The 16,031-nt window shown below is 48.6% G+C and overlaps 1 protein-coding gene across 4 annotated transcripts; it reads left to right on the top strand.

Moving 5' to 3' along the window:
• Window positions 1-309: 309 nt before the first annotated feature.
• CHIT1 (chitinase 1) lies at window positions 310-15,712 on the top strand. Of its 4 annotated transcripts, XM_047753919.1 has the most exons (11): window positions 310-378; window positions 1,636-1,665; window positions 3,628-3,829; window positions 4,390-4,446; window positions 6,000-6,165; window positions 6,372-6,496; window positions 7,152-7,275; window positions 11,928-12,113; window positions 12,675-12,788; window positions 14,625-14,751; window positions 15,292-15,712. In XM_047753919.1, the coding sequence occupies exons 1-11, from the start codon at window positions 354-356 to the stop codon at window positions 15,534-15,536; spliced, it is 1,401 nt and encodes a 466-aa protein (XP_047609875.1). In that variant the 5' UTR covers window positions 310-353; the 3' UTR covers window positions 15,537-15,712. The 4 variants fall into 4 exon arrangements, with proteins under 4 accessions (XP_047609875.1, XP_047609877.1, XP_047609876.1 ...); XM_047753921.1 differs by lacking the exon at window positions 3,628-3,829; XM_047753920.1 differs by lacking the exon at window positions 12,675-12,788.
• The last annotated feature ends 319 nt before the right edge of the window (window positions 15,713-16,031 follow it).

The following is a 16,031-nucleotide window of genomic DNA, read 5'->3' as shown; positions in this document are numbered from 1 at the left end:
GTCCTTACCAAGCCACACAGAGAAAGTCAGAATCATGCTCCTCTAGCAGAAAGTTCAGAAACACTTCCCGCTTCCCTTCCTCTTCCTCCTGATTTGGCAATGATGAGAGCCCAGTTTACACCCTGTGATTGTTCCAGAAAACCAAGGGTTGCTAAAGGCCATTGTGTCAGGTTTGCCCAATCCATGCTGCTTGACACCCTAGCCCTCCATACCACATCCCCTGTTCTGTGTCCTTCCTCTGCCCCGCCTGATTTCAACACCCCTGGCTATGCTGGGACAGGGAGGCCCGATAAAAGGGGGGCAGTGCTGGGTAGCTTGTTGCTGGGGCTGGAGTCTGTCACTGTGCCAGCACCATGGTATGGTCTGTGGCCTGGGCAGGTGAGTGGGAGCTGTCAGGGAGTGTGAGCTGGGCCCCTGGAGCTGTGGGGAGGTGAGGGTGTGTCTGTGAAATGGCTCCATGGCCATCAGCAAGGAAGAGGGAGCTTTCAGAACTTAGGAAGGTCAAGTTCATTCCTCCTCTGCTGCCTGGCTTGCAATCCCTCATTGCCTTTCCTGTGGGATCCCTCTGGGGTCTTTCAGCCCATGAGCCTTTGTGTTGCAAGGAAAAGATTTCTCAAAAGGCTGAAAATGACTTTTCCTCCTGTTCTGGAAGCCCAGAGTCAGTGAACACCTTAGCATGTTTGGTTTTGTGTCTCCTGTGTTCTTAGGGCTCCTGCTTTTCAAGAGGCACCCACTGCCAAGGGATTCTTCCTCAACTTGCTGCTGGTTGCCCAGCAAAGGGTGGCCAGGGGCCATGATCCTGGGTGTCCTTACAATTTTTAAATTTTTTTTTTTTAGGGCCACACCTAAGGCATATGGAAGTTCCCAGGTTAGGGATCAAATCAGAGCTGCAGCTGCTGGCCTACACCACAGCCAGAGCAACTCAGGATCCAAGCCACGTCTGTGACCCACACCAAAGCTCAGGGCAATGCTGGATCCTTTAACCCATTGAGCGAGGCCAGGGATTTGAACCCCAGTCCTCACAGTTACTAGTTGGGTCTGTAACCCACTGAGCCACAAAGGGAACGCCCACAAGTTTTCATGCAAGTTTCACTAGGTTAATGGGAAAACACAAGGTCATCAGAAGGGTGAAAGATGTATGTCAAAAGGAGTCCTGCTGAGCGCTAGGTCTCCAAGGATGTTGGTAATTCAGCCAGCGTCTTGTGCGGTGTGGCAGGAAAGCAGCCCAAAGCAGTAAATAGTGGCTGTAAGGTACAGGGGCTACTGAGAGATGGAATGTCTGGCCAAACTCTTTCAAATTATCTCCTTCCAGGTCCAGCATAGGTTTTCTTCTAGTTCCAAAAGAGAAACTTTCTAAAAACCTTAAAAGCCAATGGTTTTCCTAGAATCTTCCTAAATCCATACCACCTTCCACTGATGCTCTAGAGAGGGAGCAGGCTCAGCTCATGGAAACTTCCCTTCAGCTCTGGGCCTTCCCCTGGGTCCCTTCTGGGCAGAAGAAGCTTGATTTGTAGGAAATTGTCCTGAGCCCACTCCTCCCCGACCACCTCTACCTCCCGTGCTTCAGTAACTAAACAGGGCCTGGGAAAGTGAGAATGTCATTATAAACTCTCCCTTCTCTTTTGTGCTATTCAGGTTTGATGGTGCTGCTGATGATCCAGTGGGGTAAGTGGCACCTTTCTTGAGACTAGCCCCGGATTTCCTAAGCCCCATTCCCTTGGCTTGGCTACGCTCTTCCACTCACTCCCCCACTCTTACTCCTACCCCAAGAGCTCTTGCCAGATTTCTCCTCCAAAGCTCAGCTTCCCCCAAGTGTCCTTATCACCCTACTAGCCCTGCAGTTCCTTCTCCCAAGAAGGTTCTGGCCTCCTCACCCACCAGCTCAACTCATCTATGTCCGTGGGGCCGACAAATTTCAGCCTCTCTCTGGCCTTTCCTGAGGTCACTTGCTCCAACCTCTGTGCTCTCATGGCACCTGAGCCCATTTTACAGTGTATAGCGCAGTGTTTCTAATTACTGGCTTGAGTGTCCCTCCCTCCATGTCCTAGTCCCACGGCTCAGCAGGAACAACACTGTCATCCCGTGTCTGTTGCACTGATTGCATGTGCAGCATGGGAGAGCCAGGATGGGCTCCTGCTCATGCAAGAGGAGAGAACTCTCTGGGTGATCTTTAGCAACTTGGACTCCTGGGTTCCCTTCCCACCCCACCCTAGTCCCTATACTCAGCCCCTCATCCTGAGGCTGGGCTGTGGCACTGGACACACATTTCCCTTCTACATCTCACAGAGGGAACAGCCAGGGGCCAGAGAAATAACAAACATGGGGAAGAGAGAGAGGTTGAAGATTTCCTAAAAAGCTTTAGCCCAAGCTACTTCTGGTCATATGGAATGCTGTGATATGGCACAGTATATGTTTATGATAATAGAATTTTGTGTGGATGAAGTTAATATACATAAAGCACTAAGGGACAGAGCTTACTATCTGCCAGCCCTGTTCTGAGTGTTTTACATACATTAACTCTTTGCCCACGTGATAGTCCTTCAAAGAGGAACAGGGATCATTTCCTATTTTATGAAGAAGAAAGCTAAATTATCTGGCTAAAAAGCTGCAGAGTTGGGATTTCAGCCCAGGCATTGAAGCTCCAGAGTCCCCACTGTTAACCACCAGAGCTTATTGCCACTATAGTACAAAACTCTCTGCATGACATTTGATATGTTATGGCAGGATATGATACAGAATAAAAAGAGCTTCCTGGCTCCTTTCTAGATGATCCCCGGAATGTGTTCTCTGAGTTAATTCCCTCCTTCCTTCTTTTGCTTTGGAGAATTTACCAATCTTCCTTCTATATCACTCTAGGCTACACCTCCCATCCCCATGAGCAAGCTTCATCCTGGGTGACATCCGGTTAGGGCTAGTGACCCTATCCAGTCCATGGCCCAAGGGGCATCTCTGCCAGCCCCTCATGCTCTGGGTTCCCACACACCCTCCTTCATGCCACTTGGCCCTGCTGTCCCTCTTCATCCAGCCACAAAGGGGTTGGAGGGGGGTGCAGAGAGACCCTGTCTGGGCAAAAGGAAATTTAGGGCCTAGACCATGGCCACAGACAAGTTATAGTCCAAACCCACCATTCTGCCAAGTACCTGGCATAAAATATTGGTGTATATAAACCACATAACTGTAGTCTGCGTGGCTGGAGGAGCCATCACTGCTAGACAACCCCCACCCCTACGTGCAAAGCCATTCCACATGTTGTCGAGATGCCAGAAACAAGCTGCCTTTTCCTAGAGAAAATACTCTCTTTATTAGAACCTTGTCAATGATGTTAATAAACATAGATTCTCTACAGGAGGGTAGTAGATGCAAATCTCTTTAAAGCAGGACTAAAGTAACATAAACCCAGGGGCTGGTAACTGGGGCCTCCTCTCTGCTACTTCCTATGTTTACATTTTAATTAGCATTCTGAAGTCTTCCAAGCTGTTTTAAAAGTTCTGCCTCCCTTCCTTCAGCAGGTGAAGGGCCATGTTTAACACCCTCTGGCCTGACATGGGTTCTGCCTCCAGGCAGAGGGTGCCAGTCCATGGCAGGCCCTTCTGATCGCTATTTCTTTCCTTTGCCCCAACCGGCCAGGCTCTGCTGCAAAACTGGTCTGCTACTTCACCAACTGGACCCAGTACAGAGAGGGGGCTGCTCGCTTCTTGCCCAAGGATGTGGACCCCAATCTGTGCACCCATCTCATCTATGCCTTTGCTGGCATGAACAACCACCAGCTCAGCTCCACAGAGTGGAATGATGAGGCGCTATACAAAGACTTCAATGGCCTGAAGAAGATGTGAGCTGTAGTGGAGGGGGTGGGAGGCAGGAAGGCTGGTGCCTCCTCTCAGAGCCAGAAACCTTCCCCAGTGCCGCGAGCCATTGCAGACACTTTGTGTGGCATTGGGAAAGTCTCATTCCCTCTCTGGGCTTTCCTGCTTATGTGGAAGAGGAGGGAGATAGAACCTGCTTAAAGACACTTCCACTTTAGGTCTCAGCGGAATCTGGATTGTGAAACTGCCTCCCCCTGCTGGAAGTGAGAGCCCTTCTTTCTCCTAAAATCCGTCTTTCAGCTCAAGTGTTATTACCACCTCAATAAAACCTCTCAAATGTTCTGCCCTGACCTCTTGCTTTCTGAATTCCTTGACTGTGCAGCTCCCCAGCCAGATAAGAGGTCCTCAAAGGCAGGAACGTGTCTTTTCTTCCCTAACGTAGGCTCCTCTTCTATAGGCTCTGGGCATAGGGATTTATACATCCCTCACCTCCCCTCTTCGATCCTGCCAGCCTCCTGCTTTCCCAGTAGTGATGTGAGCCCTGGAGCTGGCTGGGTAAATTCTGGCACTTCTCTGTCTTTCCCAGGAATCCCAAGCTGAAGACACTGCTGGCCGTTGGGGGCTGGAACTTCGGCACTCAGAAGTGAGTTGTCTGCGGGCACCTGTATGGCAGGGCCACTGGTAGGGAATCGGCTCATTGGCCAGAGACCCAGGGTCAGGGAATCCACCAGGCTAAGGGGTGGCCAGGGGGAGGGGGAGTGGGAGGGAAGAGTGGACTCTGGGGCTGACCTTCCTTCTGGGTTCTTGGTGCCACATGGGGAGGCAGTGGAGTGGGCTTAGCGCTGAGCTATTATGTCTTGCTTTAAATGGCAGCACAAAGACTCTGACCTCTTTTCAAGCCTCGGCCTCTTCCTCCATGAAATGGGTAGAGGGAGGTTCTCAACTAATCCCAGACAGTTTTGAGCTCTGAAACAGGATGTCTGACAATTTTTGTTTCTCTTTTGAGTATCAAAGTCAGTCTGTGAGACTGAGCTTAAATAACAAAATACTAACATTCCTAGGACATTTCTGATGGTTTATGGAGACAAAGGAATGGTATACTTGGAACCAGACTTTTCCTAGAAAGTCCTGAATATGTGGCCCCCCAAATTATTATTATTATTATTATTATTATTTTCATCTTTTTTTTTAGGTCTGCACCCGCAGCATATGGAGATTCCCAGGCTAGGGTTCTTATTGGAGCTACAGCTGCTGGCCTACACCACAGCTCACAGCAACGCTGGATCCTTAACCCACTGAGTGAGGCCAGTGAAACCTCATGGTTCCTAGTCAGATTCGTTTCCGCTGCACCGCAACGGGAACCCTGGTTCCCCCAAATGCTAAACCAATCTTTCTAATACTTTTTGGAATCATGAGCCCTTTTGAGACCCTGATGATACTTAATGACTTGCCTTCCCCAAATATTGCTTTTTACACAGATTTTTCATTGAAATGCCTGGTTTCTTAGCCTGGGGTTCCCAGGCACATGAACCTCACTAAGAATTGCTATTAAATAAATTAATACATTAAAATAGGAACAGTCTATTAAAAAAAAACCCCACGACTGATACTGGGAAAGTAGAATGTGGGGAGGTGGTTCTGAGGGCACTTTACGGATTTTAAAGAGCTGGAGACTAGTCACAGTAACAGCAATAGCACAAAGCAGTCTACACATGTGAGTGAGAAGAAAAATGACCGTGTTACCCTGCCAGGGAATTAGAGCGGCAGGCCCCCAAGTTGACCCCGATCCTCATTAACCTTGCTGCACTTTTCTCTTCCTCTTTATCTTAGAAACTGATTCCTCTTCCTTTTTCAAACTCCAAGCTAGGTTGACAGCCAGCTCTGATTCAGGGTAGGACAGATCTCTGGGCAGGGGTGTGGCGATAGGCTTCTGGAGGGAATTTTGGGGAAACAGAGCTCCTAGAAAGTCGGTGTGTCCCTGGTGGTGTCAATGTTTGGGGACAGAGCACACTTCTAGGTTGTCCCTTCTCCTCGGCTGGGCCTGTAACCCACCAGCAAACATCCCAGCAGCCTCTCCCAGCACCCGCCTGGCCTAGACAGCGGAGCGCCAATATCCTGAGTGGTTTCTCAGCAGCCTCTGAGGGAGTGTAACCTGTAGTCCAGAGTGAGGCCATGCTGCTTTTCATCGCCCCACAGGTTCACGGAAATGGTGGCTACAGCCAACAACCGACACACCTTTGTCAACTCAGCCATCAGGTTTCTGCGCAAATATGGCTTTGATGGCCTTGACCTTGACTGGGAGTACCCAGGAAGCCGAGGAAGTCCCCCTTCAGACAAGCAGCGCTTCACAGCCCTGGTGCAGGTGTGGCTGGGTGGAGAAGGGGTCACCTAGTTGGCCTGGGGCAACGCGGGTGCTGCTCTGCCCCCAGGCTCAGCTGCCTCATGTGTTGGCATTGTGCAGACCAGCCCTGTGGGCAGTTTGTTCAGACTCCTGAGCTGGTACATCTACTTGGGGCTCCCAGGGCCACTTGGTCCCTGCCCGTGTTTCACCCTGAGCTGCCTCTGCAGGACCTAGCCAATGCCTTTAAGCAGGAAGCCCAGATCACAGGGAAGGCACGCCTCCTACTGAGCGCAGCTGTCTCAGCAGCACGATCCAGCATAGAAGCTGGATACGAGGTGGATCAAATTGCTCCGTAAGTCTCAAGCAAATGGTGTGGGCCCTGCTGTTCTCTGCAGAAAGACCAAAAGCAGGCTGAGCTTTCCTGACAATGGAGAAGGGGCTTGCCGGTACCACTGGCAGACCCAGGAGACCCACTCTCTGCTTCTCCACCACTCCAGAGTCCCCCTCTTTGGAGCCTTGCCCTTTCCCTTAAGAACCCACTCTTAAAACTCACTCCAAGAACTCACTCCAAGAGGATGCGCTGTCATGATCCTTCCCATCCCAGGCACACTGAATCAGAACCTGTACCTTAATGAGATTCCCAGGTGATTTATATGCATGACTAAAGTTCGAGAAACACTGAGCTAGAGTTCCCTTCAAAGCAGTGAAATAGCGCTAGGTGTCCTGAGTGGACTCTGTCCTGACAGGTGCTGAGAGGAGAGCTCAGGTGGGAGGGAAGGATACTAAAGACATGAGCTGCCAAGAAGGAGAGTGTCCTGGATGGGGTGGGGGACTGGCAGTGCTGCCCATGTCACCTTTCTCAGAGCCAGAAGCTTGAGCCCCCCTTTACCACGAGACTCTCTCCCAGGCCACAAACCGTGTGTGTGTGGGGGGGGGGCAGGGGGGGAGCAAGGAAGGGGGAGGGCTCCACCCTCCTCTCTAGCCTTCACCCTTCTTCCTTCCTGCAGGAACCTGGATTTCCTCAGCCTCATGGCCTATGACTTCCATGGCTTGTGGGAGAAGACCACCGGGCATCATAGCCCCCTCTACAGGAGGCAGGGAGAGAGCGGGGCAGCAGCTGAATTCAATGTGGTAGGTGGCAGATGAGGCAGGACTCCCCTTGCACAAGCCCTGACAGGTGGCCTCTCTGGAGCTTGAGGAACCTTATGGAAGGCAAAAGCAGGATACCAAGCAGGGCATGGAGAAGTTAGGACTTTTTGTCTCTTTCATGCTTATTTATTTTCCTGTCCCATACCACTGCCGAGGAGAAACCACTTCTGTGTAGCATCTTGGCTGATATTAGACACAGCAAATCAGTCTAACATCAAACAAACCAGCAACTAATTGGGAAGCCGCCTTTGAGTTTCCAGCACAAATGGCTCCTACTCCCATTTCCTTCAAGGCAATGGCATAACTTTTGTTGCTTATCACTGCTTAACCTTCCAGAACGTTTTTATCAGAGGCGAGTGCTTTTCCAAGTTGCTAACATCTCAGGGTGTGTCACTCAGGGCAGAACTACCCCTGACCCATCCCAGTTCCTTGAAAGGGCAAGCTTGGTTTTAGACTGGAGTGGGTGGCAGTGCCTGCCTAACTCTTCCTCATTGAGTAGGCTAGACGTTTTCTATAAGCCCATCCTATGTTTTATAAGTCAGGATTGACCATACCATTTCTCTTTCTGAACATAAATAACAACAAAAAGCCCTACATTAAAATGTTTATTATTATTATTATTATTTTTTATTTTCCCACTGTACAGCAAGGGGGTCAGGTTATCCTTACATGTATACATTACAATTATATTTTTCCCCCACCCTTTCTTCTGTTGCAACATGAGTATCTAGACAAAGTTCTCAATGCTATTCAGCAGGATCTCCTTGTAAATCTATTCTAAGTGGTGTCTGATAAGCCCAAGCTCCTGATCCCTCCCACTCCCTCCCCCTCCCATCAGGCAGCCACAAGTCTCTTCTCCAAGTCCATGATTTTCTTTTCTAAGGAGATGTTCATTTGTGCTGGATATTAGATTCCAGTTATAAGTGATATCATATGGTATTTGTCTTTGTCTTTCTGGCTCATTTCACTCAGTATGAGATTCTCTAGTTCCATCCATGTTGCTGCAAATGGCATTATGTCATTCTTTTTTATGGTTGAGTAGTATTCCATTGTGTATATATACACCACCTCTTCTGAATCCAATCATCTGTCGATGGACATTTGGGTTGTTTCCATGTCTTGCCTATTGTGAATAGTGCTGCAATGAACATGTGGGTGCACGTGTCTCTTTTAAGTAGAGTTTTGTCCGGATAGATGCCCAAGAGTGGAATTGTGGGGTCATATGGAAGTTCTATGTATAGATTTCTAAGGTATCTCCAAACTGTTCTCCATAGTGGCTGTACCAGTTGACATTCCCACCAACAGTGTAGGAGGGTTCCCTTTTCTCCACAGCCCCTCCAGCACTTGTTATTTGTGGATTTATTAATGATGGCCATTCTGACTGGTGTGAGGTGATATCTCATGGTAGTTTTGATTTGCATTTCTCTTATAACCAGCGATGTTGAGCATTTTTTCATGTGTTTGTTGGCCATCTGTATATCTTCTTTGGAGAACAGTCTATTCAGGTCTTTTGCCCATTTTTCCATTGATTGATTGTTTTTTTTTGCTGTTGGGTTGTATAAGTTGTTTATATATTCTAGAGATTAAGCCCTTGTCAGTTGCATCATTTGAAACTGTTTTCTCCCATTCTGTAAGTTGTCTTTTTGTTTTCTTTTTGGTTTCCTTTGCTGTGCAAAAGCTTTTCAGTTTGATGAGGTCCCATGGGTTTATTTTTGCTCTCATTTCTATTGCTTTGGGAGACTGACCTGAGAAAATATTCATGCTGTTGATGTCAGAGAGTGTTTTGCCTATGTTTTCTTCTAGGAGTTTGATGGTGTCCTGTCGTATCTTTAAGTCTTTCAGCCATTTGGAGTTTATGTTTGTGCATGGTGTGAGGGTGTGTTCTAGTTTCCTTGCTTTGCATGCAGCTGTCCAGGTTTCCCAGCAATGCTTGCTGAATAGACTTTCTTTTTCCCATTTGATGTTCTTGCCTCCCTTGTCAAAGATTAATTGACCATAGGTGTCAGGGTTTATTTCCGGGTTCTCTATTCTGTTCCATTGGTCTGTCTGTCTGTTTTGATACCAGTACCACACTGTTTTGATGACTGTGGCTTTGTAGTATTTCTTGAAGTCTGGGAGAGTTATGCCTCCTGCTTGGTTTTTGTTTCTCAGGATTGCTTTGGCGATTCTGGGTCTTTTGTGGTTCCATATAAATGTTTGGATTGTTTGTTGTAGTTCTGTGAAAAATGTCATGGGTAATTTGATAGGGATTGCATTGAATCTGTAGATTGCTTTGGGTAGTATGGCCATAAAATGTTTATTATTAATTCTGGGGAGCCTACATCTTTTTGTGTTAACTGGTGGCACATTTAGGACTTCCATGGTTCTTACACGAATAAAGTGCACTTAAAATTTTTTTTTTTAGGGCTGCACCCGAGGCATATCTAAGTTTCAAGTCTGGGGTTGAATTGGAGCTGCAGCTTCTGGCCTCCACCACAGCCATAGCAACGCAGTATCTGAGCCGCATCTGCAACCCACACCATAGCTTGCGGCAATGCTGGATCCTTAACCTACTGCATGAAGCCAGGGATCGAACCCACGTCCTCATGGATACTAGTTGGGTTCTTTTCCTAAAGTGCACGTCTTCAGGCACTTGACCCAGGTGTCTAGACCTCACACTGAGCCCAGCCCTTCCACCCTGATCTGGATACTGTGGGTTTCAGACGAAGCCATTGCAGACAAGTGGGGAGAGATACAAAGCTGTGAGGTGAGAGGGCTCAAGTCCCACTGACACCAGGAAAGAAGGCCTTTCTCCTCCTGCACACTCTCCATACTGTGTGCCCTGCCAGGTTGCTGCTAACCAGAGGGGTGACTTTTCCAAATGTGCATAAAAATGCCACAGAGCTTAGCAGGGTGCTCTGCCCACTGCCCTCGGAAAGCTTGAGTCTGATCAAAGATAAATCATGTAGACCAGCAAAAAGAAATACACATAAACCGATACAGTGAAAATTGTTCCTAAGTGCTAAGAGTTTGGAGATTGACTAAAAAACCTGGACTCCGACAGTGTGGCTTCTTGGGGAAAGTGATCTTATCATCTTGGTTTGAGGGAAGAATCTTCATTATCTGTTTATTCTGCAGAGTTATATTGGGTACCTCCTCATGTCACAGGCCTGGGGGTGTCATGTCAAGTAATATGTGATGGGGGAAGATCTTGTGCAGAACTGGGACGAAGCCCTGTGCTTGTTTGTTCTATTTGATCACCTAAGTGCCAAGCACTGTTCTAGGCACTGGGGATACAGAGATAAATAAAACAGACACCACTTCCTGCTCTTGTACTGAAGGTGAAACAGCAGTGGTAGGAAAGATCATGCTTAAGGTTTTCCTTTTCACACTGTGCCAGACTTTATACATGCATTTCTTTTTCTTTTTTTTTTTTTGTCTTTTTGCCATTTCTAGGGCCGCTTTTGTGGCATATGGAGATTCCCAGGCTATGGGTCTAATCAGAGCTTCAGCTGCTGGCCTACACCAGAGCCACAGCAACACGGGATCCGAGTCCGTCTGCAGCCTACACCACAGCTCACAGCAACGCCAGATCCTTAACCCACTGAGCAAGGCCAGGGATCGAACCAGCAACCTCATGGTTCCTAGTCGGATTCGTTAACCACTGCGCCACGACGGGAACCCCCAGATTTTTTTTTTTTTTTTGTCTTTTTAGGGCAGCACCCACGGCCAATGGAGGTTCCCAGGATAGGGGTCAAATGCCACAGCCACAGCAATGCCAGATCTGAGCTTTGTCTGCCACCTATACCACAGCTCACAGCAATGCCAGATCCTTAACCCACTGAGCGAGACTAGGGATTGAATCCGGAACCTCATGGTTCCTAGTCAGATTCATTTCTGCTGTGCCATGATGGGAACTCTGAGATAGATATTTTTATTATTTCCATTTATAGACTGAAAGCCAGAGGCTCAGCTGGACTAAATAATTTGCTGAGCAAGGCAGGGATCTTTGTGTGCTGAGGTATTCTAGGACAGTGCCTGGAAAACAGTGGGCCATTAATAAATAAATAAATTTTTGTTTGTTTTTTTTGTTTTTGTTTTTTGTCTTTTCTAGGGCCGCTCCTGTGGCACATGGAGGTTCCCAGGCTAGGGGTCTAATTGGAGCTGCAGCCACCGGCCTATGCCAGAGCCACAGCAATGTGGGATCTGAGCCACATCTGTGATCTACACCACAGCTCACGGCAACGCCAGATCCTTAACCCACTGAGGGAGGCCAGGGATCGAACCCGCAACCTCATGGTTCCTAGTTAGATTCATTAACCACTGTGCCACGATGGGAACTCCTAAATAAATAAATTTATAAATAAATAAATAAATAATAAATAAATTTAAATTTATAAACGTACCAATCAATCAATCAATCAATATTTACCAGGCGAATGGTTGTCTGACCCCAGAGTCCATGCTCTTGGCTCTAGGGCCTGCAGCTTCTCTCACTGGGGTTGAGGGTCTAAGAAAGGATCTAAAGAAGTGGGGGGTGGGGTGGGAACTCTAGTAAAGGCCCATGAAACTCCTCTGGAACCCCCAGACTCAGATGACAAGAACCAGTCTGAAGGCAAAAAAAATTAGCCTTGACCCTCCTTCTCTACCACCAGGACTCTGCTGTGCAACAGTGGCTGCAAAAAGGGACTCCTGCCAACAAACTGATCCTTGGTATGCCCACCTATGGACGGTCCTTTACCCTGGCCTCCTCACTGGACACTGGGGTAGGGGTCCCAGCCACAGGGCCTGGAGCTCCTGGCCCCTTCACCAAAGAGGGAGGACTGCTGGCCTACTTTGAGGTAGGAAAACCCAAAGCCACCCTAGATCTGTGGGGAGCAGGGGCATGTTCTCCTACAGTTTCTTTCTTTCTTTCTTTCTTTTTTTTTTCTTTTAAGGGCCACCTGTGGCATATGGAAGTTTCCACGCTAGGGGGCGAATTGGAACTGCAGCTGCTGGCCTACACCACAGCCACAGCAACGCAGGACCTAGGCTGCATCTGTGATCTATGCCACAGCTTATGGCAACACCAGATCCTTAACCCACTGAGCAAGGCTGGGGAATCGAACTCACATCCTCATGGATACCAGTTGGGTTTTTAGCCTGCTGAGCCACAACAGGGACTCCCTCCTTCAGTTTCTGAGCGAGGATGCCAGGCACAGTGAATACTGCCTGGGGAATTCCATCCCATGCCTGTCATCTTGGATTTATCCCTAAGCCCAGGTGCCTCACTGAATCCATGGTCACTCATCTAGAACCTCCTAGGTTCTCCAGGATTCTCAGACAGGAGTTGTCCAATGTCTGGTCTCCTCATGACAAGTATCTAGTCACCTCCTTCCCAGCTCTGCCCTCTGCTCCTATAGGTCTGCTCCTGGAAGGGGGCTTCTGAGCACAGAATCAAGGAACAGAAGGTGCCCTATGCCTTCCAGGGCAACCAGTGGGTGGGTTTTGATGACACGGAGAGCTTCAAAACCAAGGTAAGGCTCAGCCCTGCAGGGAGGGGGTGGTTCTGGGTGGGCCTAAGGCCTGTCAATAACAATCAGTGACAGCATTCAGGACCTCTTTCAAGGAGTAATGTCCTCTTAAATATCCTAGCATTTCACAGATCTCCGTGTGATAACACTTTGTATCTTTATCACCTATTAAGGCAGAATGACAAAAAATTGCTCTACACTAAAACATTTATATGTTATTATTTATTTATTTGGCCATGTCTGTGGCATGAAGAAGTTTTGGGCCAGAGATCAAACCCGTGCTGTAGCAGTGACCTGAGCCACAGAATTGACAACACCAGATCCTTAACCTACTGAGCCATATGGGAACTCCTATTTATATTTTATTAAACACAGATTCTACAGACATATGAAGAGGACAGCGAGGCATATAATTTTATTCAGTCCATTGACAATTTTTGGTGCATGTTCAAATTATAGACCTTTTGGAGTTCCCTGGTAGCTCAACAGGTTAAGGATCTGACATTGTCACTGCTGTGTCTTTGTTACCGCTGTGGTGTGGGTTTGATCCCTGGTGTGGGGAACTTAGACATGCTGCAGGCATGGCCAAAATTAAAACAAAATAAAATATAAAACCACAAATTATAGACCTTTCAATTTATTTATACGACCCTATCCCTCTGCTCCCGCTCAATGTTGGTAGCTTGAAACCTGAGTGCATCTACTTGTCTCCATGCCTTTCTCTCTGACAAGGTCATTGGCACCTGCAGAGGGGCCTGCATTTGTTTATTTGTCTGCTTATCTCATGTCAGTTATTTATTTATTTACTTTTAATTTTATTTTTTGTCTTTTTAGGGCCAAACCTGTGGCATATGGAGGTTCCCATGCTAGGGGTCTAATTGGAGCTATAGATGTCAGCCTATGTCACAGCCACAGCAATGCTGGATCCTTAACCCACTGAGGTCAGGGCTTGAATCTGCAACCTCATAGTTCCTAGTTGGATTTGTTAACCCCTGAGCCCCGACAGGAACTCCCTCATGTCAGTTATTTTGCAGGGCAGATGATGGCAGGTTCTTCTGAAGGTGTAGACAAAGTGCTCTGAAGGGACTGGGGAGGTAGAGTGAAACTGGCTGGGGGAGATGAGAGAAGAGATCATGATGGAAGGGATTTTGAGAAAGTCTTCAAGCAGAGGAGGTGGGGCTTCGCTGGAGGAAAGCACAGAGACAAAGACATGATGGAGAGGAAGGGGGGGGTGGCCTCTGAGAGCAGGATGTACCCTCAGCTGGAACCCTGAGTGAGCAATGCTGTAGGAAGGGAGGCAGCTGGATGTAAGGTTGGGGCCGACAAGAGTTCTGGACCACCCCTATCCTTGAACCACAGCCTCACACCAGAGGTGAGCCATGGCCCTCTGTCAAGGTTAGGAGCCAGAGAAGACCACTCTGAGGGGACACACAGCCATACCCTGAGGAGGCCTTAGGGATCTGGTGGAGGAGAGAAGGCCCTCAGGGAGAAAGAAGACAAGGAGTTGATTCAGATCTTTGGCGAAGCTTCGTCATTCCCTAGGGTAACTGAACTCATCATAACCAGCACACCATACCCCAAACACAGCAGCGCAGCCCAGAAAAGGCTGAGATGTTAAGGCTTCCAACCTAAGGAAGTCCACATATCCATGGACGCCTCACATCTCCACCCTCATGCTTGTGTCAGGACAGGAGGATTCCAGAAAGAATCCTGTCTGGCAGCGGCCAGGACTCATGGGCTTGGGGGTGCTGGAGAAAAGAGGGCCCTGCCTGGATGAGGAAGCGGGCTCTAGGCTCTACTTCCCTGAGCTCTTCCTCCTGCATCTCGCTCCTTACACAGGTGAGGTACCTGAAGCAGAAGAGACTGGGCGGGGCCATGGTCTGGACACTGGATATGGATGACTTTGCTGGCTCCTTCTGTAACCAAGGACGATACCCCCTCATTAAGACACTGCAGTTGGAGCTGAGTGAGTAGGGGGGCCAGGGACCAGAGGCAGAATTCAGGGCAGCGTATGTATGCCCCTTCCTGAACCTCAGGTCCTGGCTCTTGCCCCTAAATAGTTATTTCCCACATTTTACCCCCAGGAGCTGAGGAAGCTGTTGAAATGATACTTTTCACACTCTTCTTCTTCCTCTTTCTGGTTGTACCAATGCCAGCCCAGGGCGTTGGTAGCCAGGGCTTCCCTCTAGGGGGCCCTCAGCCTGGGAAGAGCAGCTGGCTCCTCTCTTCTCAAGGAGAAAGCTTGCACCCAGACCACACTGGCCTCACCAATACTTGGTTGGGCTTAGCTGGCTGTTGACTGCCTATGACACACATAGCCCCAGTGTTTTCTCTTGAGCTGTGCTCCAGCTGTAGTTTGGGGCTGTTGTCTGGCTGTTCTCTGCCTGGGGTATCTGCTTATGCCCTGCCTGTAGGGTATGGGGTAATGAGCTGCTGCCTCTGTGCTTGGCCTATGGGTTTGGGGTCTTTTGGATGAGCCTTAGCAGAATCATTGATGTTTTCCCAGATCTTCCCTACATGCCTTTAGGCCCACCAGAGCCTGAAGTTCCAGCACCAGACCAGCCCTCTGAAGCTGAGCATGGCTCCAGCTTTGGACAAGACATTTTCTGCCAGGGCAAAGCTAATGGTCTCTACCCCAACCCTCTGGACCGGTCCAGGTACTATAGTTGTGCAGAGGGGAGGCTGTTCCAGCAAAGCTGCCCAAAGAGCCTGGTGTTCAGCTCCTCTTGCAAATGCTGTACCTGGAATTGAGTCTCCAAGGCCCTATAGACCCCAGCACCTGGGTAAGCACCCAGGACCACTCCACAGCCCACTTCCCCAGCTCTCCGTGGCTTCTTGTGACTTTCCAAATTCAAGCTTTCTGTTCTCAGTCATGGGTTACTGGGCTGCTTATTTTTGGTAAAAATAAATCTTTGGTTTACATCCAACTGCATCCAGATGTGATGAGTTACAGAGGCTGTCTAAGCACACTCTTAGTTTAAAAACTACCCTGAGGAAGTGGTGCCAAGGGGAGTGGTGGTGACACAAGGCATATCTAGGTCAAAGCCAGGTGAGAAGGTGGGCCATTCGGGATGTGCCAAATTCTGTGTCAGGTATCGCCTTGAGGACTCCACATTCCAGTGGGCTGCTTCCAGGGCGCATATGACTGCATCTGGAGCATAGCCCTGGATCTGACAAGTTCTTCACTGGCTCGAAAAAGAAGCCTTTATTTAGGCTTTTCCTTGTGATCTCCACTCAGGTGTTACT

This window comes from Phacochoerus africanus, chromosome 11 (assembly GCF_016906955.1).
Source record: "Phacochoerus africanus isolate WHEZ1 chromosome 11, ROS_Pafr_v1, whole genome shotgun sequence".
NCBI classification, from domain to species: domain Eukaryota; kingdom Metazoa; phylum Chordata; class Mammalia; order Artiodactyla; family Suidae; genus Phacochoerus; species Phacochoerus africanus.
The sequence above is the reverse complement of the archived record's forward strand: the minus strand, read 5'-3'. Positions and strand labels throughout refer to the sequence as shown.

What these genes read in the sequence shown, in the direction of transcription:
- CHIT1 (XM_047753919.1), top strand. Translation starts at nt 354, where the DNA reads ATGGTATGGTCTGTGGCCTGGGCAG. An exon ending in TGGAACTTCGGCACTCAGAA is followed by an intron (nt 4,447 to 5,999) that starts GTGAGTTGTCTG and finishes ATCGCCCCACAG; the next exon opens with GTTCACGGAAATGGTGGCTA. An exon ending in GAGGTGGATCAAATTGCTCC is followed by an intron (nt 6,497 to 7,151) that starts GTAAGTCTCAAG and finishes TCCTTCCTGCAG; the next exon opens with GAACCTGGATTTCCTCAGCC.